At 35.8% G+C, this 19,935-nt stretch overlaps 1 protein-coding gene across 1 annotated transcript in view; it reads left to right on the top strand.

Annotated features, from left to right (window-relative positions):
• MAN1A2 (mannosidase alpha class 1A member 2) overlaps positions 1–19,935 on the top strand; it is a 204,382-nt gene that overhangs the window by 82,890 nt on the left and 101,557 nt on the right. The window contains 2 exon segments of the mRNA XM_047724606.1: positions 2,168–2,286; positions 7,980–8,060. Coding sequence (XP_047580562.1) covers positions 2,168–2,286; positions 7,980–8,060 — 200 coding nt within the window.

Below are 19,935 nucleotides of genomic sequence, written 5' to 3'. Positions count from 1 at the left end.
GGGCAGATTGACTAATTGATTAAAGATTTTTTTTATTTATTAGAGAGAGAGAGAGAGCATGAGCAGGGAGAGGGAGTGGTAGAAGCAGACTCCCATGCTGAGAAGGGAACCCGATGTGGGGCTCTGTCCTAGGACCCTGGGATCATGACTTGAGCTGAAGGCACTCACTTAACCCACTGACCCACCCAGGGGCATTGTCCCAAGGGTAGTTTTAGATCTTTTAACTTTTTCCGTTTGAAATCTTGGGTTGTCTAGGTAAACAATCATAGGGATAGCCAGAAACATCAGTTTTGCTTTTCTCTTCTTTGGTCTGTTTGCCCATGGTACAAACCTTCTTGTGAAACTAACCGGAATTAGTACAGAGCAGGTGGGTCAGGCCTTTTTCCGTTCCAGAGTTGTCTGCACCTTAGAGCAATATGCATTCCCAGGACTCTATAAATAACTAGAGAACTGAAGCATAACTACCTATAAAAATTGAAATAAGTACGGAAATAGGTACTCTTAGGGATTTAAAATAAGCATGGTAATATTTTGGATGGAATACATAAAAAGATACATATTTAAGTGATTATGGGAGAGAGAGGGATATATGGGTGATTAAAGGCTTGATAAAGTATTTATTATCTTAATAAAAAGCTGAGGGACAAAGAAAAGTAAAAGGAAAGTATGTCTGTAATAACCCAGAACAAATATTCTAGTTAATGTCTAGGGAACTTAAGTGGGGAGAAGACCCAGGAGCTTATCAGAGTGTGATGGAGTGCTTGTCTTTATAGTGGAAAGATAATACTTATTGATAAGTTGAAAAATTTATTAGAATCATGTGAAGAAGAAAATGTGATGTAAGTTAGGGACATTTTAAGAATGAATTTGTATAGCTTTAAAGTGTCAGAAGAAAGCACTGTTTACCCAGTGGAAAAAGGGATGGAAGAAAAAAGAAAAAAGAAAGAATAGTAACTAAGCAGTGTCAAATGTGACTTGCTGATAAGGCAAAGCTGAGTTTAGTGCTTTACTGTGGTACAGTAGATCACTACCTCACCAGAGCCTTAGTAGCCTGTCAGATGGAGGAGGACACAGTTAGGTTAAGATGGGCCTTTCAGTTGGGGTGGGGGTACTTGGTTATGATTGGGTGAGGGCCATAATATAACACTTTAGGACTGGTAAGCAGAGAATTTGGAGGTATTCAGTTCAGAGTTTTAATAGGTCTTTCAGGAAGTTCCTGGAATGAAAAGTAAAATTATTTTACAACTTTTATCCTTCTGGGCCAGGGTAACAGTAAACTCATGTTGATGAAGACAGTAATAAAACCCTTTCAGTATAGATGATAACAACTGTGGATAATTTTCATTCTCAGAAGGTGGAAATAATTGTGTTCCTGGGGCTGGGGACGACTCATCTGCTCCATGTTATTTACTCTTCTACATGCTATTAGATTTGTTTTAGATTGTATTCATGATTTTGCGGTTCTTTTCATTAGTAAGATTGACCCGTTTTCTTGTCATGTGTTTATAGTGTCTGGTTTTGCTACCAACTGGTTTTGTTGAATTAAATTTTTCCCTCCCGAAATTGTTCCCTTTAACATCAGAATTCTCTCTCTTGAAGATGGGTGTAAATCTTATTATTTTGATTTTTTCTACTCATATTTTGTTTCATATTTACTTTCTTTTTCAGTATGGTTAACCTGCTTTTGATTGGTAAGGTTTTTATAGTTTGTTTTACTGTGGTCATCTAGGCTTATTGCACTTTTACTATTATTTCTAAGTATATTTTTTGCCCTTTCTATGCATTTATAGCAGAACAGCACAGTTGTCCTGTGACTTGGTTTGACATCTTGAACCACCCTCCCCATTTCTTGAATTAATTCCCCCCTCCTTTTTTTTTTTTTGGACTTAAACAGATGGATATCTCATACTGTGACCAGGAAGAAAATGAAAGGAGAATTACTATTTTAGTTTTCCTTTACCTTCCTTTTAGTTGTCAACATTTCATCTTTAGGAAAATATGTTAAACAGTGTTTATTATTGTTCTTAAGGAAGAGTGAACCATGTTGGGGGTTATTTTTGGTCCTTATATTTCTACTTTGATTTTTTATATATTAAAAAGTTAAAACAGAACAGCCTTTATATGAAGGGCGTGTTATTAATGAGTTTTCTCTCTACCCCAAATACAGGAAGTTCGCAAATGGGTGCTACCATAGTAGATGCTTTGGATACCCTTTATATCATGGGACTTCATGATGAGTTCCGAGATGGGCAAAAATGGATTGAAGACAGCCTTGATTTCAGTGTGGTGAGTATACAATTGATGACTTCTTTGATTGACCTTGAAAAGACAGTGTCTAACTGTAGTAGTTTTGAGCGTTACACTCCCAGTTTAAGGAAATCCTAAATTCCCTCTATTCTTTTGGAATTAGGATTGTCATTTAACTTTTGCGTAAAATACAGCCCTTTTTCACCATCTTTCTTTCATTCTCTCTCTTTTTTTTTTTTTTTTTGAGGCAGTGTGTTCAGTGTGTTAAGGCATACTTACAGAAAAAAACACATGGGGGTAGAAATACCAGGAAAACATGAACTAGTTTATAAACAATAAGTGTTTTATTATTTTTTAAAGATTCAGTAATCTGGTATAGCTTTGATGAACCTTCATAACTAGGCCAATGCCCCTTCTTCCAGCATTTTGGTGTAGTTGTTAAGTTGTGTGGCTAAAGTTTGAAGCCCAGCACAGCTACATTCTCACGGTGGGACTTTATTTTTTCTAAACCTGTCATAAAATTACTATCGCACTGCAGTATTGTAAGGATTATTTGACATAATCTGGTACACATTAAGTGCTTGTAAATGGTAAGAATTATTTTCATTATTACCAGTATTCACCCACAAGTTGTATGGCCTATTTTGTCATATTCATTATCATCTCTGATGATATCTGTGCTTGCTGTTCTTTCTTGCTGTGGTCAGAAGTCGCTCTTTCACTGTGTGTTTTTCTCTTTGGCAGACTGCATCACTCAAGTTGTGATTTAAATCCATAATTATTTCTTCTCATGCTTTCCTGATGCTACCCACATGAAAATGGATTATTTATATTCTAACATTTTGGACATATATCAGTTAGAATAATTTTTATTATCAGTTCGATTTAGATTTGTCTGTCAGTGGCAGAAAATCTACTATAAAATAGTTTAAACAAGATACACGTTTATTTCCCTTTCGTGTAAACTAAGTGCAGAGATGAGCAGTTTAGGGTTGGCTTGGGTAGCTCCTTGTTCCTCAGGGGTCTGGGATCCTTTGTCTTGTTGCTCTGCCAACTTCAGTTTATAGCTCCAGCCTCACGGTCCAAGATGGTTCCTCAATAAGGCAGATAAACCTTCCAGTTTCAGAAAAGGGAAAGATACATGACTCTCCTGTATTACTTTACAGGTATCGGTTACCTCAGTTTTGGTTGTATACTGTTGAGTGGCTCAGAGTCATACAGCCCAGCCTTAGTGTAAAGGATGGCTGAGAAATAGTTGTGTTTTTTTTTTCTTTTTTTTTTCCCCCTCTTTGGCTATGTGGTCCTTATAGGATGTGCTTTTTGCATCTTATTTAAGAAATCCCTACTTTTATTGAAGATACAGTCCTATATTTCATTCTGAGTGTTTTAAAGCTTGGCTTTTGCATTTAGGACTTTAATCCATATGAAATTGATTTAGGGTGAGATAGACAACTATTAGTTGATCCTAGCCATTTATTTCCCTGCTATTTGTACATGCCACATTAGTCATTTGAGCTGATTCTTTTCTGCTCACTTTTTTTCTTTCTGCTTACATCAATACTAAACTGTCTTAACTACAATATTTTTATAGGAAGCTTGATATCCGATTTTTTTCTACTAGGAAATTATCTTAGCAGTTCTCAACTCTTTGTTCCTGTAAGCTCTGGAGTACTGTTGACATTTTGATGAGGATCGCGTTCAATTTACAGATTAATTTGGAGAGAATTGGTGTCTTGTAGAGTCTCAAATACTCCTGTCCATTAACGTGTCGGCTTTATTGGGCCTAATAATCCATCCACTGATATATCATTTATCAGTTCATTCAATCAGGAGCCAGAACTGTACGTGCCATTTATTTTAATTAGAGGATTTCATGTTTGGAATTGTTAACCAAATAACAGCGAACTGAAAAGGCAGAAAGAGAACATTGTGGTATTACAAGAGGGAGTAACTACAGTAAATATCTACCTCCCTGGGACTGTCAGAACAGTGGGAAGAAGTGGGGATTACAAAAATTTAGTAATTTGGAACTCTGCTGCTGGTATGTAGGAGCTCTTAAAAGGGCTTTTTTTTGGAGCTGGGACTCAGACCTCTGAGGAGAGGGTCCCTAGCTGGTGGGCCATAGTGAGGCTGATTTGGAGAATGTGTGTGTGTGGCAGCTGAATTGTAATGTGGAACCAACTGCCACTGCCAGGGCAAAGAACCATGCCTGATTTGACACTGTCAGAAACCAGAAGTAAATTGGAAGGAATAAGTCCTTTCTCCTTCCTCCAGCCTTGTATTAGCTTTTTAAAACCTCCTGTTGGCATGGCCCATAAGGGAGCCAGCTGACTAATGAGACACACATTTGTAGAGTCCAGTTCCAGTTTACCAAGTAGACTATAGAAGGATAGATTTGAAAATCTGAGGACAAAAGAGCTTAATAATCAGCACAATCATTTACCATCCCTTTACTTTTAGCCTTTCTGTGTCATATATTTTAGCTGTATATTTTGCATTTAATGTGTTTTTGGATTTTGTTATTTTTATCCAGTCTTGGAGTCTTTTAACTGTCAAGTTTGGAATGTTTACATTTGTTGTGATAACATATATTTGGAGCTGGGCCTTCCATCTTTGTTTTTCAACCTATGTTATTATTGTACTTTCATTCTTTTTATTTTCTGCTTCCTTTATTTTAGATTAAGTTATCTTATGTCTTGTTTGCCCTCTTTTACATTGACTTTTATACTTGTCATTTCCATTCATTCTGGGGTTATCCTTAAAATTTTATATTTATACTGTTTAAGTTTAAAATTAATCAGTTTCTTTATCCTTCTGAAGAACATAAGTCTCTTAGAATGCTTTAATTTAGCTCATCTCCCTCTTGTCTTATGTGTAATTGTTGTCTAGCTGGTTCCGACTTTTATTTGAAACTTCCAGATTAATGAATGAATGGATGACTGAATGAAGGAATAAATAAATAAATTTATTGAATGCCTCCTCTGGGAAAGACACTGTTCTGGCTTTTGTGGATACAGTAATGAGCAAAACAGTCTTATTACTCTAATTTTGGGAGGAAAACAGTAAATAAATATTCAACTCATATATAGTATATCAGATGGTGATAAATGCTGTGGAGAACTGTAAGAAGAGCAGGTAGGATTGGAGCAAGTAGTGTGGGGTTGCCATTTTACATGGGGTGGCTAGTGAAGGACTCTCTGCTACGGTGACGTTTCTGAGAAGAGACCCAGTGGAAGCCATGTGGATATAAGACTCTCTCGTACTGGATATTATAGTTGAGTATAGGATTGGAGGTTGGTTATTTTCTCTTAAGCTTTGAAAGGTACAGTTCCATTGTCTTCCTTTTCCTGTTATACTATTGGACATCATGCTGTCAGTCTAATTTTTCACAACTAATCTATCTTGTTTTCCCCTTGTTTTAATCCATTTCCCCTCCCCATCAGTTTTGGAAGATTTGCCATCACTATTCCTTTGAATAATGCCTGTCTTCCGTTTTGTCCCTTCTCTCCCTCTAGAACTCTTCTATTACCTCTCTTGTGAGGGAAGTTCTGAATTTTACAAATAAATATATGTAATTAAATGGTGTTAAGTGTTAATTGGGGAAATAATGCAGGTTAAGAGAGATTAGTGATGAGGACTGACTTCATTATTTTGTATGGTGTGTTTGGAAAAGCTTCCTATTCAGAGACCTGTAGGTTAAGGGTAAGACTGACATACAAGAATGAGTTCGGTAATTCTAGAACAGCAAGTAGACCCATTTGGTAATAATAAAATAAGTTGAGAGGACTCCTATTGGTAGGAGATGATGTCAGACAGGTAGTGGGGAATCTGATTACATTGGGTCTTACAGTTATTTTGCTCTGAGTGTAACCAGAAATCGTTGTAAAAGTTTACACAACAGTAACCTAACCTGACTTAAAATGTAAGAGGTTCACTCTGCCTACAGGGTGCTGCATAAATGGAGTATAAGGAGAGAAAGGCTGAAATCAGGGAAACTGATTAGAGGGTTATTTCGGTGAGTGATAGAGGCCTGCTCTCTCTCCCTCTTTCGAGGCTTCTCTGTATTTAGTGAATGTCTGTTCTGTGCCCTGCAATATACTATATGTTGGGAATATATGAAGTGATATAAAGCATTTTGCTGTCGTGGATGGGGTGAGATGATAGATGTGTTACTAAAAAATTCCAGAAAGTAATCAGAGAGGGAGGTAAACCATGAAAAACTCTTAACTATAGGAAACAAACAGAGTTGCTGGAAGGGAGGTAGGTGGGGTGATGGGGTAACTGGGTGATGATGGGCAATAAGAAGGGCATGTGATGTGATGAGCACTGGGTGTTATACATAACTGATAAAGTATTGAGCACTATCTGAAACTAATGATGTACTATATGTTGGTTAGTTGAATTTAAATAAAAAAAATTCCATAGTGAAAATTCTATATTAGATACACACTTGGGTTAGCAAATTATGTGTTCTGCCTGTGAATGTTAGAAAGACTTCTGGATAATATATATTTCCTTTTAAATTTTGTTTAAAAAATTAGTTATGAATGTTACCTTTATACTAGTCAGTTGTATATATCCTGTGGATTCTTTGGTCATGTTTTTTTGCCACTTCTACTTTTCTTTCCATGTATTAGAATTTTTCTCAGCAATATCTGTATCTTTATCTAAATACAAGCATATAGACTTTATATGCTAAGGTTATTAGTACTGCTATATTTGTGCCAAATTTCCTTTTTTTTTTTTTGTTTGCCTTTTAATTTTGTTCATAATTGTTTTTCCTTATAGGTAATTCTCATTTTGGGGAAATTCAAGTCTTTCTATCATAATTTGTTGTCAGTATAGTTGATTTTATGATTATAAAGTACCTGTTTTGTCAAGGAAATTTATATATGTTGTCTACATTTTCTTCTACTTTTTTTTTTTTTTTTAAAGATTTTATTTATTTGACAGAGAGAGAGATCACAAGTAGGCAGAGAGGCAGACAGAGAGAGAGAGGGGAGGAAGCAGGCTCCCTGAGGAGTAGAGAGCCTGATGCGGGGCTCAATCCCAGGACCCTGGGATCATGACCTGAGCTGAAGGCAGAGGCTTTAACCCACTGAGCCACCCAGGCACCCCCTTCTACTTTTTTATAGTAATTTTCTCTGCATTTATATCTAAATTATTTGGATTTCATTTTGAGAGAAAGATATCTGAAATTAGTATCCAAATTAATTTCTAACCTAGGAGTCCATTTTCTCAACATTATTAGTTGAGTAATCCATCATCCTATCATTTTTGGTCCCTCTTTTAATATTTATTAAATTTTTATATAAGGAAAAATTTTTTAAATTCATGAGAAATATAAGTAAAAATGGGACAGTATGCTGTAGTAACTAGAACAGAAGAAAAAGGACCCAACAGAGAGACTTGCTGTTCCAGAATTCAAGAAGTGGAGGGTTTCATGAAGAGAAAATAGTCAAGAGCATCAAATATATTGACAATTTCACAATGATAGGTACTACACATAAAAATGATTTTAGCCAGTAAGAACCTGTCGTGGCATAATAGAGGAGTTTCAGTAACATTAATAAATGGTGAATGAGATCGCAATTACATGAGAAATGAAGGTGTGGAAAATGGAGAAAAACATTCTCTGCAGGGTGTTTGTGAGAAACGTAGGAAGTACTGAAAATATTTGGAAAATTTGGAAGTTTTATGTATATGTGAATATTTTCAACATGTCTTCACAGAATTCAGAGGTGTCTGTGTTTGAAGTCAACATTCGATTTATTGGAGGCCTGCTTGCCGCTTACTACCTTTCAGGAGAAGAGGTGAGCCACTCAAGTGAAACACTTTGTTTGGGGGGAAGGGGCTCTGAATGGACTTTAATAAAATGAAAGATTTCCCTAACAGCATATTGTTTTTCTTAATTGTTTAATAATTGAGCTCTTGTAAAGATTTGCTGAGAGAACTGGATGCTTCAGGTAGAACTGTCCTTGGGAATAATGATTTTTCCGTTTTGAGAATTTTAGTAAAACATAAATTCATCACAGATTCTATCTGTGTATACACCACTTCTCCTTTGCAGGAGCTGTTCTCCAGGATTTTGCCGCTGCGATTAATTACACAGTTGAAACAAGGTCGGGGGGTGATTAATAAAATCAGAATTAGGAATGAATCAGGAAGAATTAATATGGATCCTCCTAAGACCAAAAATTAATTATGAAAACTGCCTGTTTGGAAATCAGATGAGATTTTTTTGCTATAAATTAAAAAAAAAGAAAAGAACACAGCAACAACTCTGAATTCTCCTTTCTGGAAGTCTTAGTGTATGTAATACAATTGATTGATTTGAGACTTGCTGTGATGGGGAAGCGGGTGTGGGAAATCCCTTTTTACTGCTCATGTGGGTTTAAAGGAGAGTGGGAGAAAGAGAAACTAAAGGAAGAGGTTATAAGTCATTTCTGTTTGTTTCCTGAAGAATTTCTATATTTGACTGGTTTGTTGGTCTAAATGATTGTAAGAGCTCTTTGTAAATTTAAGAAAATTCATCTTTTGTTCTATGTGTTGTAAAGATGGGTTTCTTTGTTGTTGGTGTTTAGGAAATGTTTGCCTAATCCAAGGTCACAAAAATGTTCTTTTATGTTTTCTTCTAGAATATTAAGGTTTACTTTAAGTCTGTAATTCATTTTGAGTTATATTCTGTATATGTGTTGAGGTATAGGTTAAGCTTGCTTTCTTTCCTTCTGGATATTAAAAAATTCTAACATTTGTTGAAAAGCCTCTCCTTTTCTCTGTTTAACTGACTGCACTTTTGTTGAAATCACTTAACCATATAGGTGTTAGTCGACCTCTAACCTTGCTGTTTGTGTCTGTCCTTTTGCCACACTGTGTGAGTGAACTACACACTCTGTTCATTATTGTGGCTTTATGGAAAGTCTTGAAATCAGGTTGTACGAGTCTTCTAACTTTGTTCCTTTTCAAAATTGTCTTGGCTATTCCATTTACTTTATTTTCTATTTTAGAATCAGTTTGTTGATCTCTACAGAATATTCTACTGGGATTTTGACTGGGATTACCTTGGATCCATAGATGACTTTTTAGAGAAAATTGGTTTCTTAACAAATATGAACCCTTCCAAACCATGAACAATGACATACCTACCCATTTACTTAGTTCTTTCATTTTCTTTCTTGGTGTTTCTAGTTTTAGCATATAGATATTTTACATATTTTGGTAGATTTATACGTATTTTATACTTTCTGGTCCTATTACAAGTCGTATTTTTTACTTCAATTTCTAATTTTTTATTGCTGGTATATATAAATACAATTGATTTAAAAGAAAGTTTAAATAAAGACTTAAATTTTCAGCTGGCTTAGTATATCTTGTTTATCACCAAATAACTTCCTGATGCTGTCATTTTAAAAAATATTATAAAATGTACATAACAAAGTTTTTCATTTACCATTACATTTCAGTGATATTAAGAGCAGCGTTCACATTATGCAATATACGGTTGATTTTTATATTGACCTGTACTCTGAGATTTTTCTAAATTCACTAATTCTAGTTGCTTTTATTTTTTTTAAATTTTATTTATTTGACAGAGAGAGAGATCACAAGTAGGCACAGAGCCAGGCAGAGAGAGAGGGGGAAGCAGGCTCCCTTCTGAGCAGAGAGCCTGACTTGAGGCTCAATCCCAGGACCCTGAGATCATGACCTGGGCCAAAGGCAGAGGCTTAACCCACTGAGCCACCCAGGCGCCCCTCTAGTTGCTTTTAAATAGCTTTAATAGATTCTTTGAGATTTTCTTTTGTAAATGATCATGTCATCAGTGAATAGTTTCATTTCTCTGTATGGAGAACAATTTTATTTATGTAGGTTTTTTTTTTTTTTCGGTTAAAGATTTTATTTATTTGACAGAGAGAGAGAGACTGAGAAAGAGGGGAATACAAGCACGGGGAGTGGGAGAGGGAGAAGCAGGCTTCCCAATGAGCGGGGAGACCCGACGTGGCTGGAACCCAGGAGTCTGGGATCATGACCTGAGCTGAAGGCAGATGCTTAACAAATGAGCCACCTCCCATGCCCCCTATGTGTAGTTCTTTTATTACTTTGTCTTGCCTTACATCCTTATATGTTTCCTGATCTTATAGGAAAACATTTAGTCTTTCACTATTACATGTAAGTGTTAGTCATAGGCTTTTTTGTTCTTTTTGATGTTTTTTCTTTCTCTGTTGATTTGCAGATTATATTGGTTGATTTTTGAATGTCAAACCAACCTTGCATTTTCAGGAAGAAACCTGACTCCCACTTAATCATGGGGTATTATCCTTTTTATATTGCTGCTAAGATTGATTTGATAATACATTGTTGAGAATTTTTTTGCATTTATATTCATGTGGCATATCGGTCTATATGTAGTTTTAATGTCTTCATCTGTGTTTTATTTAAGAGTAATGCTGACTTCATGAGTTGGAAGTGTTTCTTCTTTTTTTTTTTTCCTTTTACTGGAGAAGTTTTTGTATAATTGGTATTATTTCTTCTTTAATTGTTTGGTAGAATACCCTTCTGAAGTCATGTGGTTGTGGAGCTTTTTGTTTCTGTTTTTTCAACTAAGTTTTAAAACTTTAATTTCTTTGGTAGATATAGTACTGTTCAGTTTATGTCTTCTTGAGTGGATTTTGTAGTTTTTGTAGCTTGTGTATTTCTAGGGATTTGCCTGTTTTTCTAGGTTGTATAAACTGTTGACATAAAGGTTTTGTAATATTCCCTTATTGTTTTCATATCTGTAGGATCGTTAGTAGTGTGCCCTACTTCATTTTCTCTTTTTTTGTCAGTCTGGATACAGGTGTATTGGTATTTTTGTTTTTTTCAGATAACTTGTTTTTGGTTTTATTGATTTATCTCTATTTTTGTGCATTCAATTTCATTTCTCCTTTTATACTTATTTACTTCCTTCTGTTTGTTCCTTTTTTTCTATTCTAGTTTCTTAGGTTTGGAGCTTAGATCATCAGTATGACACCTTTTAAAAAAGAACAGTGTCATAAAGTTGCTTCTTGGCCCTTCTTTTGCTACATCCTATGAATTTTGATATATTTTCATTTTCATTTAGTTCAAAATATTTTCTGATTTTTTTCTTTCTCTTTGATTCTTGAGTTATTCTGAAGTATATGTATTATATATGTATTTTTAAGTAGCCTTCACACCCAGTATGGGACTTGAACTCACAATCCTGAGATTAAGACCTGAGATGAAATCAGGAGTTGGATGTTTAACCAACTTGAGCCACCCAGGTATCCCAGAAATACATTTTTAAATTTTCAAATATTTCACAGATTTTTCTGTTATTTCTAGTTTTAAGTTTTTGGTAGGCAGTGATTAGAGAACAGTTCTACTGAACTGTTGAGGTTTGTATTATGATCTATTTTAAAAAGAATGTGTGCTTGAAAAGATTGTGTATTCTGCTGTGGTTTTGTTAAAATATCAATTAAGTCAAAGTAGATAATAATGTTTGCTCAGATCTTCTGTAATTTTACTAATTTTGTGTCTATTTGGTCTGTCAAATACTAGGTGAGGAGTCTGTATGTATTTTGGAGGCCTATTCTTAGATATGTGTACACTTAGGATTGTTAGGTCTTCTTGGCTGATCCTTTTATTGTTTTACAGTTTTTCTCTATCCTTGGTCACATTCTCTGTTCTTCTTCTTCTTCTTCTTTTTTTTTTAATATGAGAGAGAGAGAGACAGAGTAAGCATGCTTGTCTGCACAAGCGCACAAGAGGGGAGAGGTAGAGGGAGAGGGAGAAGCTGACTCCCCTCCCTGCTGAGCAGGAAGCCGGACACAGGGCTCAGTCCCATGACCCTGAGATCATGACCTGAGCCAAAGGCAGATGCTTAACTGAAGTCAGACACTTAACCGAGACACCCAGGTGCCCTCACATTCTCTGTTCTTAAATCTAGTTTGTGTGATACTGCCATAATCACTCTGGCTTTCTTTTATGTAGTGTTTGCCTGGTATATCTTTTAACCTATATGTTTTTATATTTAAAGTTGGATTTCCTGAAGAAAGATTGATAATCTGTTTTTAATTTGTGTGTTTAGACCCTTTACATTCAGTAAAGCTATTGATAGAGTTGCATTAAATCTACCACATTGTTAGCTATTTTCTATTTGTCCCATCTGCTCCTCATTCCTCTTTTTTTCCTGCCTAATTTTGTATTATTTTTGTGATTGTTTTATCTCCATGACAGACTTATTATTTGTTCTCAATATTTCTTTTTTTTTTTTCCAGTGGCTGCTCTTTTTGTTTACTGTGTATCTTAGTTCATACTGGTTCTACCATGAGTCAGTATTATGCTGCTTTGCTTGTACTGTGAAAACTTTACAACTGTATATTCTTAATTCTTATCAGTCTTCTTTTGTGCTGTTTTTTCTTACGTTACAGGTCCATAGGGCATTGCTACTACCTATTTTTGCTTTAGGTGGTCAGTTATTATTTAGAGCTATTCAAAATAAGAAAAAAAATGCCTTTTTTATCTTTCAGTCATTTTTGTTGGTTTTCATTTCTCTGTTGATTTAAGCTTCTATCTGGTATGTATTCCTTTTGTGTGAAGAGCTCCCTTTAACTTCTTCTCTACTGCAGGTCTCCTGGTTGTAGATTCTCTAAGTTTCTGTTGGTCTGAAAGTTCCTTCTTCAGTTTTGAAAGATAATTTCTTTGTATTTTTTCTTTTAACACCTTATATTTTATTAAAGATATTTACTTATTTATTTGTCAGAGAAAGAGAGCGAGAGAGAGCACGCGTGCACACACACATAAGCAGGCAGAGTGGCAGGCAGAGGCAGAGAGAGAAGCGGGCTCCCTGCGGGGCAAGGAGCTGTTATGTGGGACTCGATCCCAGGACCCTGGGATCATGGCCTGAGTCAAAGGCAGCAGCTTAACCAACTGAGCCACCCAGGCATCCCCCTTTTAACACTTTAAAGAGCTTATTGCATTAGCTTAAGGTTTGCATAGTTTGAGAAGTGTGTATTAATTCTTCGTTCCTCTATATGTAATGTGTCTTTACCCCCTCCTTTGGTTGTCTTTAAGATAATCGGTTCATATTTTATTTCATATGAGGAATTTCAGTGGTTTTACTTTTTTGCGTTTGGAGGGGCAAGTAGACTTAATTATCTTGCTTGAGGTTCTCTGAGCTTCTTAGGTGTATGGTTTGGTAGCTTTATATTTGAAAAGTTGTTACTATCTTTTAACATATTTTTTCTGCCTCTTCTTCTGGAATTCCAATCATACATACATAAGATTGTTGGAAATTGTCTCTTAGCTCTTAAATTCACTGTTCTTTTTTATACCACCCACACTCTTTATTCCATGTGTTTCAGTTTGGATAATTTTTATAGACCTGTCTTTGAGTTCACTGATTTATTTTTTTTGTCCGTTCCATTGAATCTACTTTTAATTAAGCCTGTTGAAGACTTTCTCTATCTCAGTTTCTTTGATTTCTGAAAAATTATTTCTAGTATTCATTTGACTTTTAATAATTCCTATTTCTCTGCTACAATTTCTCATTGTCTTCATGTTTTCCACTTTATCCACTAACGAGGTCTTTTACCATGTTAATCAAAATTATTTTAAATTCTCAAATTGTTTTAATCTCACCGAGCTCGGTTTGCCACTTGCTTTTTCTCTAGAAAGTGGATTTTTTTTTTTTTTTTTTGCTTCCTTAGGTATTTCATAATTTTTGACTGAATGCCAAATATCAAGTATAGGACAGTAAAGACTGAGGTTGATACTGTTTATGCCTGTGCTGTTAGTGTCAGTGGTTCAGTCAGTTTAGTCTGGAGTTAAACCAGGTTTTGTTTTTTTACTGCTGAGATTACCCACAATGTACCAATAGTTTCAAATTCCTCTAACATCACCTTGTAATTAGAGTGCACCTGGCAGGCAAGTTTTTGTTGACATTCTGGCTCTTCCCTCCACTTCAGGCATTTCCTATGTGCCTGCTCCTCAGAGAGGGTCTCTTTCCACCTTGCCTCCCCCCAGGCATGGACTGTTGTTACTCCATGCTTCCTAACCTTTATGTCCATACTCTTTTCTAATTTATCTCTAAATATCGGCAGCATGAATTCACACTAATAGCTCTGATTTCAGCCCAACACCATAAGGTTTATTCTGGCTTTCTGCCTTTTCATATTTCTCTTTTGTGGCAGTGTGAAATCTGCTCACTACTATTCCTCCTACTTTGTGTAACCACTTTCCTGCCCTCACCAAGGTGCAGCCTTGGTCAGTGCATCTTCCTCACATGGACCCCTCTGGGATTTTAGTCCCCTTTGTCTGGCTGGCTTCACCTTCCTCATGTTGGTCTTAGGCCCTCTCCAGACAGTGCTGCCCACCCTAGGCATACTGTCTGGGCACTAGACCTCTGACTTTAGGAGCTTCTGGATTGAAATATTAAATAATGAAAGGAGGAAGGAAATGGAACTATTTTGATGTCTTCAGTTTCAGATTTATTTCCAGATTAGACATTATAAGATGTCCTTGAGAAAGGAAAGCATTCTTTTTTTTTTTTATTTTCATGCCTCTCTGGCTATGTAGAGGAAGTGCTAAATTTTTTTGGGTGTAGTTGACAAACTTGATTAGTTTTCATACCAAAAGGCATATGATTAAAAGTTAATTATGAACAGCTTATGAAAGAGATGTGTCGGCCTTGTCTGTTTCACATTAGACTCCCTATCTGAAGTTGGAAACTAAATGTTGAAATTTTGGTTTTTTGAAATTTTGAAATTACTGTCGTAGGAAAACATTAAAATGCTGAAAAAGTTTATGTCACCAGTATTTCCATTTTTGCTGTTCTTATGCATCATACTTCAAGAATAAACATTTTGAAGTGGAGGGAAGCACATATGCTTTGGAGTTTAGAGGCTTGGGTTCCTATTCTGCCTCCTTTTCATAATGATATTTGGCAAGCTATATATCTCTGTAAGTTTCTTCTCTATGAAAATATGAGAGTTCACTTGAGAGTTGTAAGGATCAAGTTACATGAAAGTACCTAACACAGTACCTGCCTCAACAGGTATTACTTTACCTTTCTTCCTCTTTTGACTTTTTCCAATGTGGTAAATACTCTGTTTCAAATGGGTGGGGAATCCTTTTATTTATTTATTTTTAAATTTAAATTCAATTAACATATAATGTGTTACTTGTTTCAGGGGTACAGATGTGATTCATCAGTCTTACATTAACACCCTGTGCTCATTACAAGACATACCTTCCCCGATGTCCATCACCCAGTTACCCCATCCCTATCCCTTCATCCTCTCCCCTCCAGCAACCTTCAGTTTGTTTCCTCTGATTAAGAATCTCTTATGGTTTGTCTCCCTCTCTGGTTTCGTCATTTCATTTTCCTTTAACTTATTTAAAAATAGACATCATAAATTAATTTCTTAGAATTTAGTCTACTCAGGTAAGAAGTATAAAGAGAACATCTTTTACTTTTCTGACTTTCTCATACAGTAGAATTTTGCTGACCTTTTTTACTTTTCTTTTTTATCATTTTATGTTGAAATATGTGATCCATATCTATTCTGGGAAACCAATAATAAATCTCAGATCTGCTAAAAATAAACATGGAAAAATAATTTGAATATGACATTATTATAATGCAGGATATACAGTAAATTTCTACATCTCAGCATAAGCCAGGAAATTAACTCTAATTTATAACTTGGCAGAGTGCATTTTTTATATTAAGGTAGTATGTAGATAGAATAAAGAACATTTTACATGCATTCTGTTTTCTGGTACAGGAAACCAAATGAGGGTTACATGCCATCCTAACAAAATGTTCCACTCGCCTATTGATTTATTAATATAATAAATGTGAAACTTTATCATTTTATTTTCTCAGAACAAGGGTATTTATATTAAATATTCACAATTTAAAAATGTCCTGATGATTTATTATGTTTACTTGATGTTAATCTCTCATATATGACATTTCTGTTATAGGATTGTCTAATTCTTTTAAATGGTTATCAAAGTGATAGCCCTTCCTTAGTAAGATAATAACATAATTCGTATGGATAACTGCATCTGAAATCTGTCAGATAAAATAGAGAAATGGTTATGTGGAATTTAATACATGTTTTACAGATAATAAAAAAAAGTAAAAGCAACAACAACAAAATCTTTCTTTATTAAACACAAATGTACTCTATTGCCTGTAGTGTAAGATTGTTTCTGAATCAGTTCAGGTATATTTCTAAGACAAATAGAATAGTCTTTTTCTATTTCCTGGTTTAAATATCAGTTATTATTGCCCTTACTGCACTAATTTTCATTTTGTTTTTGGAAAACCTGATACTGCTCCATAAATTGCTGCTATTTCCATTGACGGTTCAACCTCTTCATTCTCTAGAGGTATGCTGGTAATTGGGCAGAAGAAGCTTTACTGCTTTATTGACTCAGATATCATTTATATTTATATTTATATTTATATAAATATTTATATATTTATATAGAAATATATTTATATTTAATTTATATATATTTATATTTATATACATGCACACATTTATATACATATTTGTTTATGATTTTATTAATTTGACAGAGAGAGACACAGCGAGAGAGGGAACACAAGCACAGGGAATGGGAAGGGGAGATGCAGGCTCCCTGCTTAGCAGGGAGCCTGAAGGTGGGACTCTATCCCAGGACTCCAGAATCCTGACCTGAGCTGCAGGCAGACACTTAACGACTGAGCCACCCAGGTACCCCTCAGATAACATTTTTAAATGCACTCTCCAACATTTTCCTATTAAATGTGTGAGTTCATTGCTACATCTGTACACATTCTTACCTGTTTAAAGTTATAACCAGTACCAGTCATAGTTAATTATAGTTATGATTATTGGTTTTTCAGATCAGAAGACAGAGTTTGGAGCTAACACAGAAGCTAGAAATTAGAAGTGAAATCCAGTATAGGAGGGATCCACAGAGGAGAAGCTCGAAATTCTGCATACATGAAACTGTAATTTAGACCACATTGTTTTATTTCCTGCATGTTTATAGACCTCTACCATAATTTTCTGCCTAAAATAGACCCTTCCACATTCTCTGTCTGATAAAGAACTTCAAGGCCCAGCTTAAAGGTTATTTTAAGCAACTCTACTTAGGCTAATTTGCATACAATAAAGTGCATTCACTTTAAATAGGATGTATTTAAATGTGTATTTTAAATTTTAACAAATGTGTGATAAGCTGTTGGAGGGAATACAAATGAGACAACCTTTTGGAGAATAATTTGGTGGTGTCAAGAAAACATTTAATATGTACAATTCCCTTTGACCCGGTAACCTGCCTCTAGGGATATATTATCTGAAAGTAACAACGTGGATACTTAAGAAGTATTTAGAAAGATATTTTTTTGCAATAGTGTTTTTAGTAGCCAATATTTGAGAAGACCTGAATATTCATCTAGAGTGGAATGTTTGAATAATTCATCTCTCACTTATACAACCGTGAACCTAAGTTTGATATATTTTATCTAAGAAAAATATGCTTGGTATATTCCATGACAAAAGCAAATTATAGACCTATAGTTGTAGCGTGGAGGGTGTATGTGCCTGCTTGCCTGCGTGTGTGTATATATTCTGTTCATCTAGTTAGTTAGCCATTGCAGTACTTGGGGCAAGAAAAATGGCAGCTTGGATGCAGATGTTGTAGAAATGAGAGATTAAAGGATTTCAGGAGATTTGGGAGGTAAATTCCAAAGGATTGGGAGATACTTTGTAAGGGGTTATGAGGCAGAAGGAGGACTTGGTCCCATCTCCAGTTTCAGGGTTTTGGTACTGATGGCAGGACAGTATTAGAAATTGAGCACTTTAATAACATTGAATTGGGAGTGGAAGATCATCAATTCATTATAAGTATTTTGAGTTTGAGGGGATTTTGCTATATTTATGTGGAAGTAGGTAGTAAACAGATGTAACAGAGCTGGTGCTTATTGAAGTCTTGATGTGAAATATAAATGTGGGAGTCAGCTGCTGTGTACCTGATAATTGAAAGCAAGCACATGTGAAGTTGCTCAGGGAGACAATTTAGGATAGGAAGATAGGAAGAGGTAGGAATCAAGCCTGGAGGAACACAGCATTAAAGGTCAGATATAAGGAGAATGAGTCAGTGAAGGAGGTAGGGAGATTTTGGGGTTACTGAACACTAGGGAAGGAAGTATTTTAAGAAGGAACTGGTCAGTAATTGTTGTACCTGAGTTTTCATGTCCGAGAGACCACCAAGGAGCCAACACTGATGCAGTCACATGAGGGTTTATTTGACAAGCTTAAACTTGGGCCCATGTATACCCGACACGTGGAGTAGGGACTTGGACCCTGAACCAGATTATGGTCAGAGTTTTTAAAGGCAGGGTAGGGGTGGACTAGGCGGTAGGTGAGGACAAAGCAGGTGTTCAGAAGGGCTATCAGGGTAAAGAAGACTGTCAGGATATTGGAGGCCTGGTTATTGTCAAGCCAAGGCCGTTCTTCCCTCTAATGAGGCACCAACATGGAGACAATTGGGAGTTTCCTGGTGGAATGTCACATTTCTTCTATCAAGCTTCCTTGTTAGATTTAGGTTTAACTTTATTTCCATTTTCTTCCGCCTCAGCCTCATTCAGTTTTGTGGAGGGGAGGGCAATGCTAGGGCTTGAGGAACTGAGTTACTTGTCTCTGGAAGTTGGGCTATTGATAAAATAGCTTCTTTGTTGTAAATCAGTAGGACATTTGTAAACCAAGGGAGACTCCTGTCTTGCGGATTGTGATCTCTGCAAGTTAACCATTTGTTTTTCTTTTAGGGCAGCCAGGGGTGTCTGAGGAATGTCACACATATTACCGAGGGGAGTGGGTGGAGAGGGGGTGCAAGGTGCCAGCTTTTGCTTTGTCCTCAGCCAGCCTTCTGCTCCCTCATCATAATGATCTGTGCTCAAGTGTGTGACTAATCATTAGCAAGATGTAGTTCAATGAAATAAGGGGGACAGAAGCCATGTTGGAATAGGATGAGGAGTGAGTGGGAGGAGAGGAAATGGATACAATAAATTGGACAGTTTTGTGAAAATTGCAAAGATACTTATGTTATTATGTTAGTAGCAGGAAAAGACAGAATAAAAATCTACTTAGCAATTGTATGTTCGTAGAGCAAGAAGGATGGAAATATATCATAATACTATTTGGTTCAGAATATAGGAACTATGTATGATTTTAAGAATTTTCATTTTCCTTATTTTTATTTTCCTTCTTTTTAAATATGTAACAAAACATGGATTATTTTTTTATCCATCAGGATCCAGTTAAGAGACAAACCATGCCAATATTTGAACAGAGAGAATTTAATATGCAGATTATTAACTAGGCACAAAGTCACTAGGTAAGTGCTAGATTAAAAAGAATATTCTGAAGTATCATGGAGGTACCTCCTACAGGAAGCAACCAGGGTTGAGGGAACATGGGGATGAGTTTTTAATGACTAAATGTTAGAAACTGTAAGAGGAAGGGCTAAGCAGTGCTGAAATTCAGACCTCTGATGAAAGTGTGCTGGCAGGTTGGTCCTCTTGCTGCTGTCTTTCCAATGAGGGCTGAGGGTCATGAAGCTGGTTTTGCTAGCATCAGAAAAAAGTGGATTTAGCTGCTGCTACAGGAAGGCAGTGCTGCTGCTGATGTG

This window comes from Lutra lutra, chromosome 4 (assembly GCF_902655055.1).
Source record: "Lutra lutra chromosome 4, mLutLut1.2, whole genome shotgun sequence".
NCBI classification, from domain to species: Eukaryota; Metazoa; Chordata; class Mammalia; order Carnivora; family Mustelidae; genus Lutra; species Lutra lutra.
The sequence above is the reverse complement of the archived record's forward strand: the minus strand, read 5'-3'. Positions and strand labels throughout refer to the sequence as shown.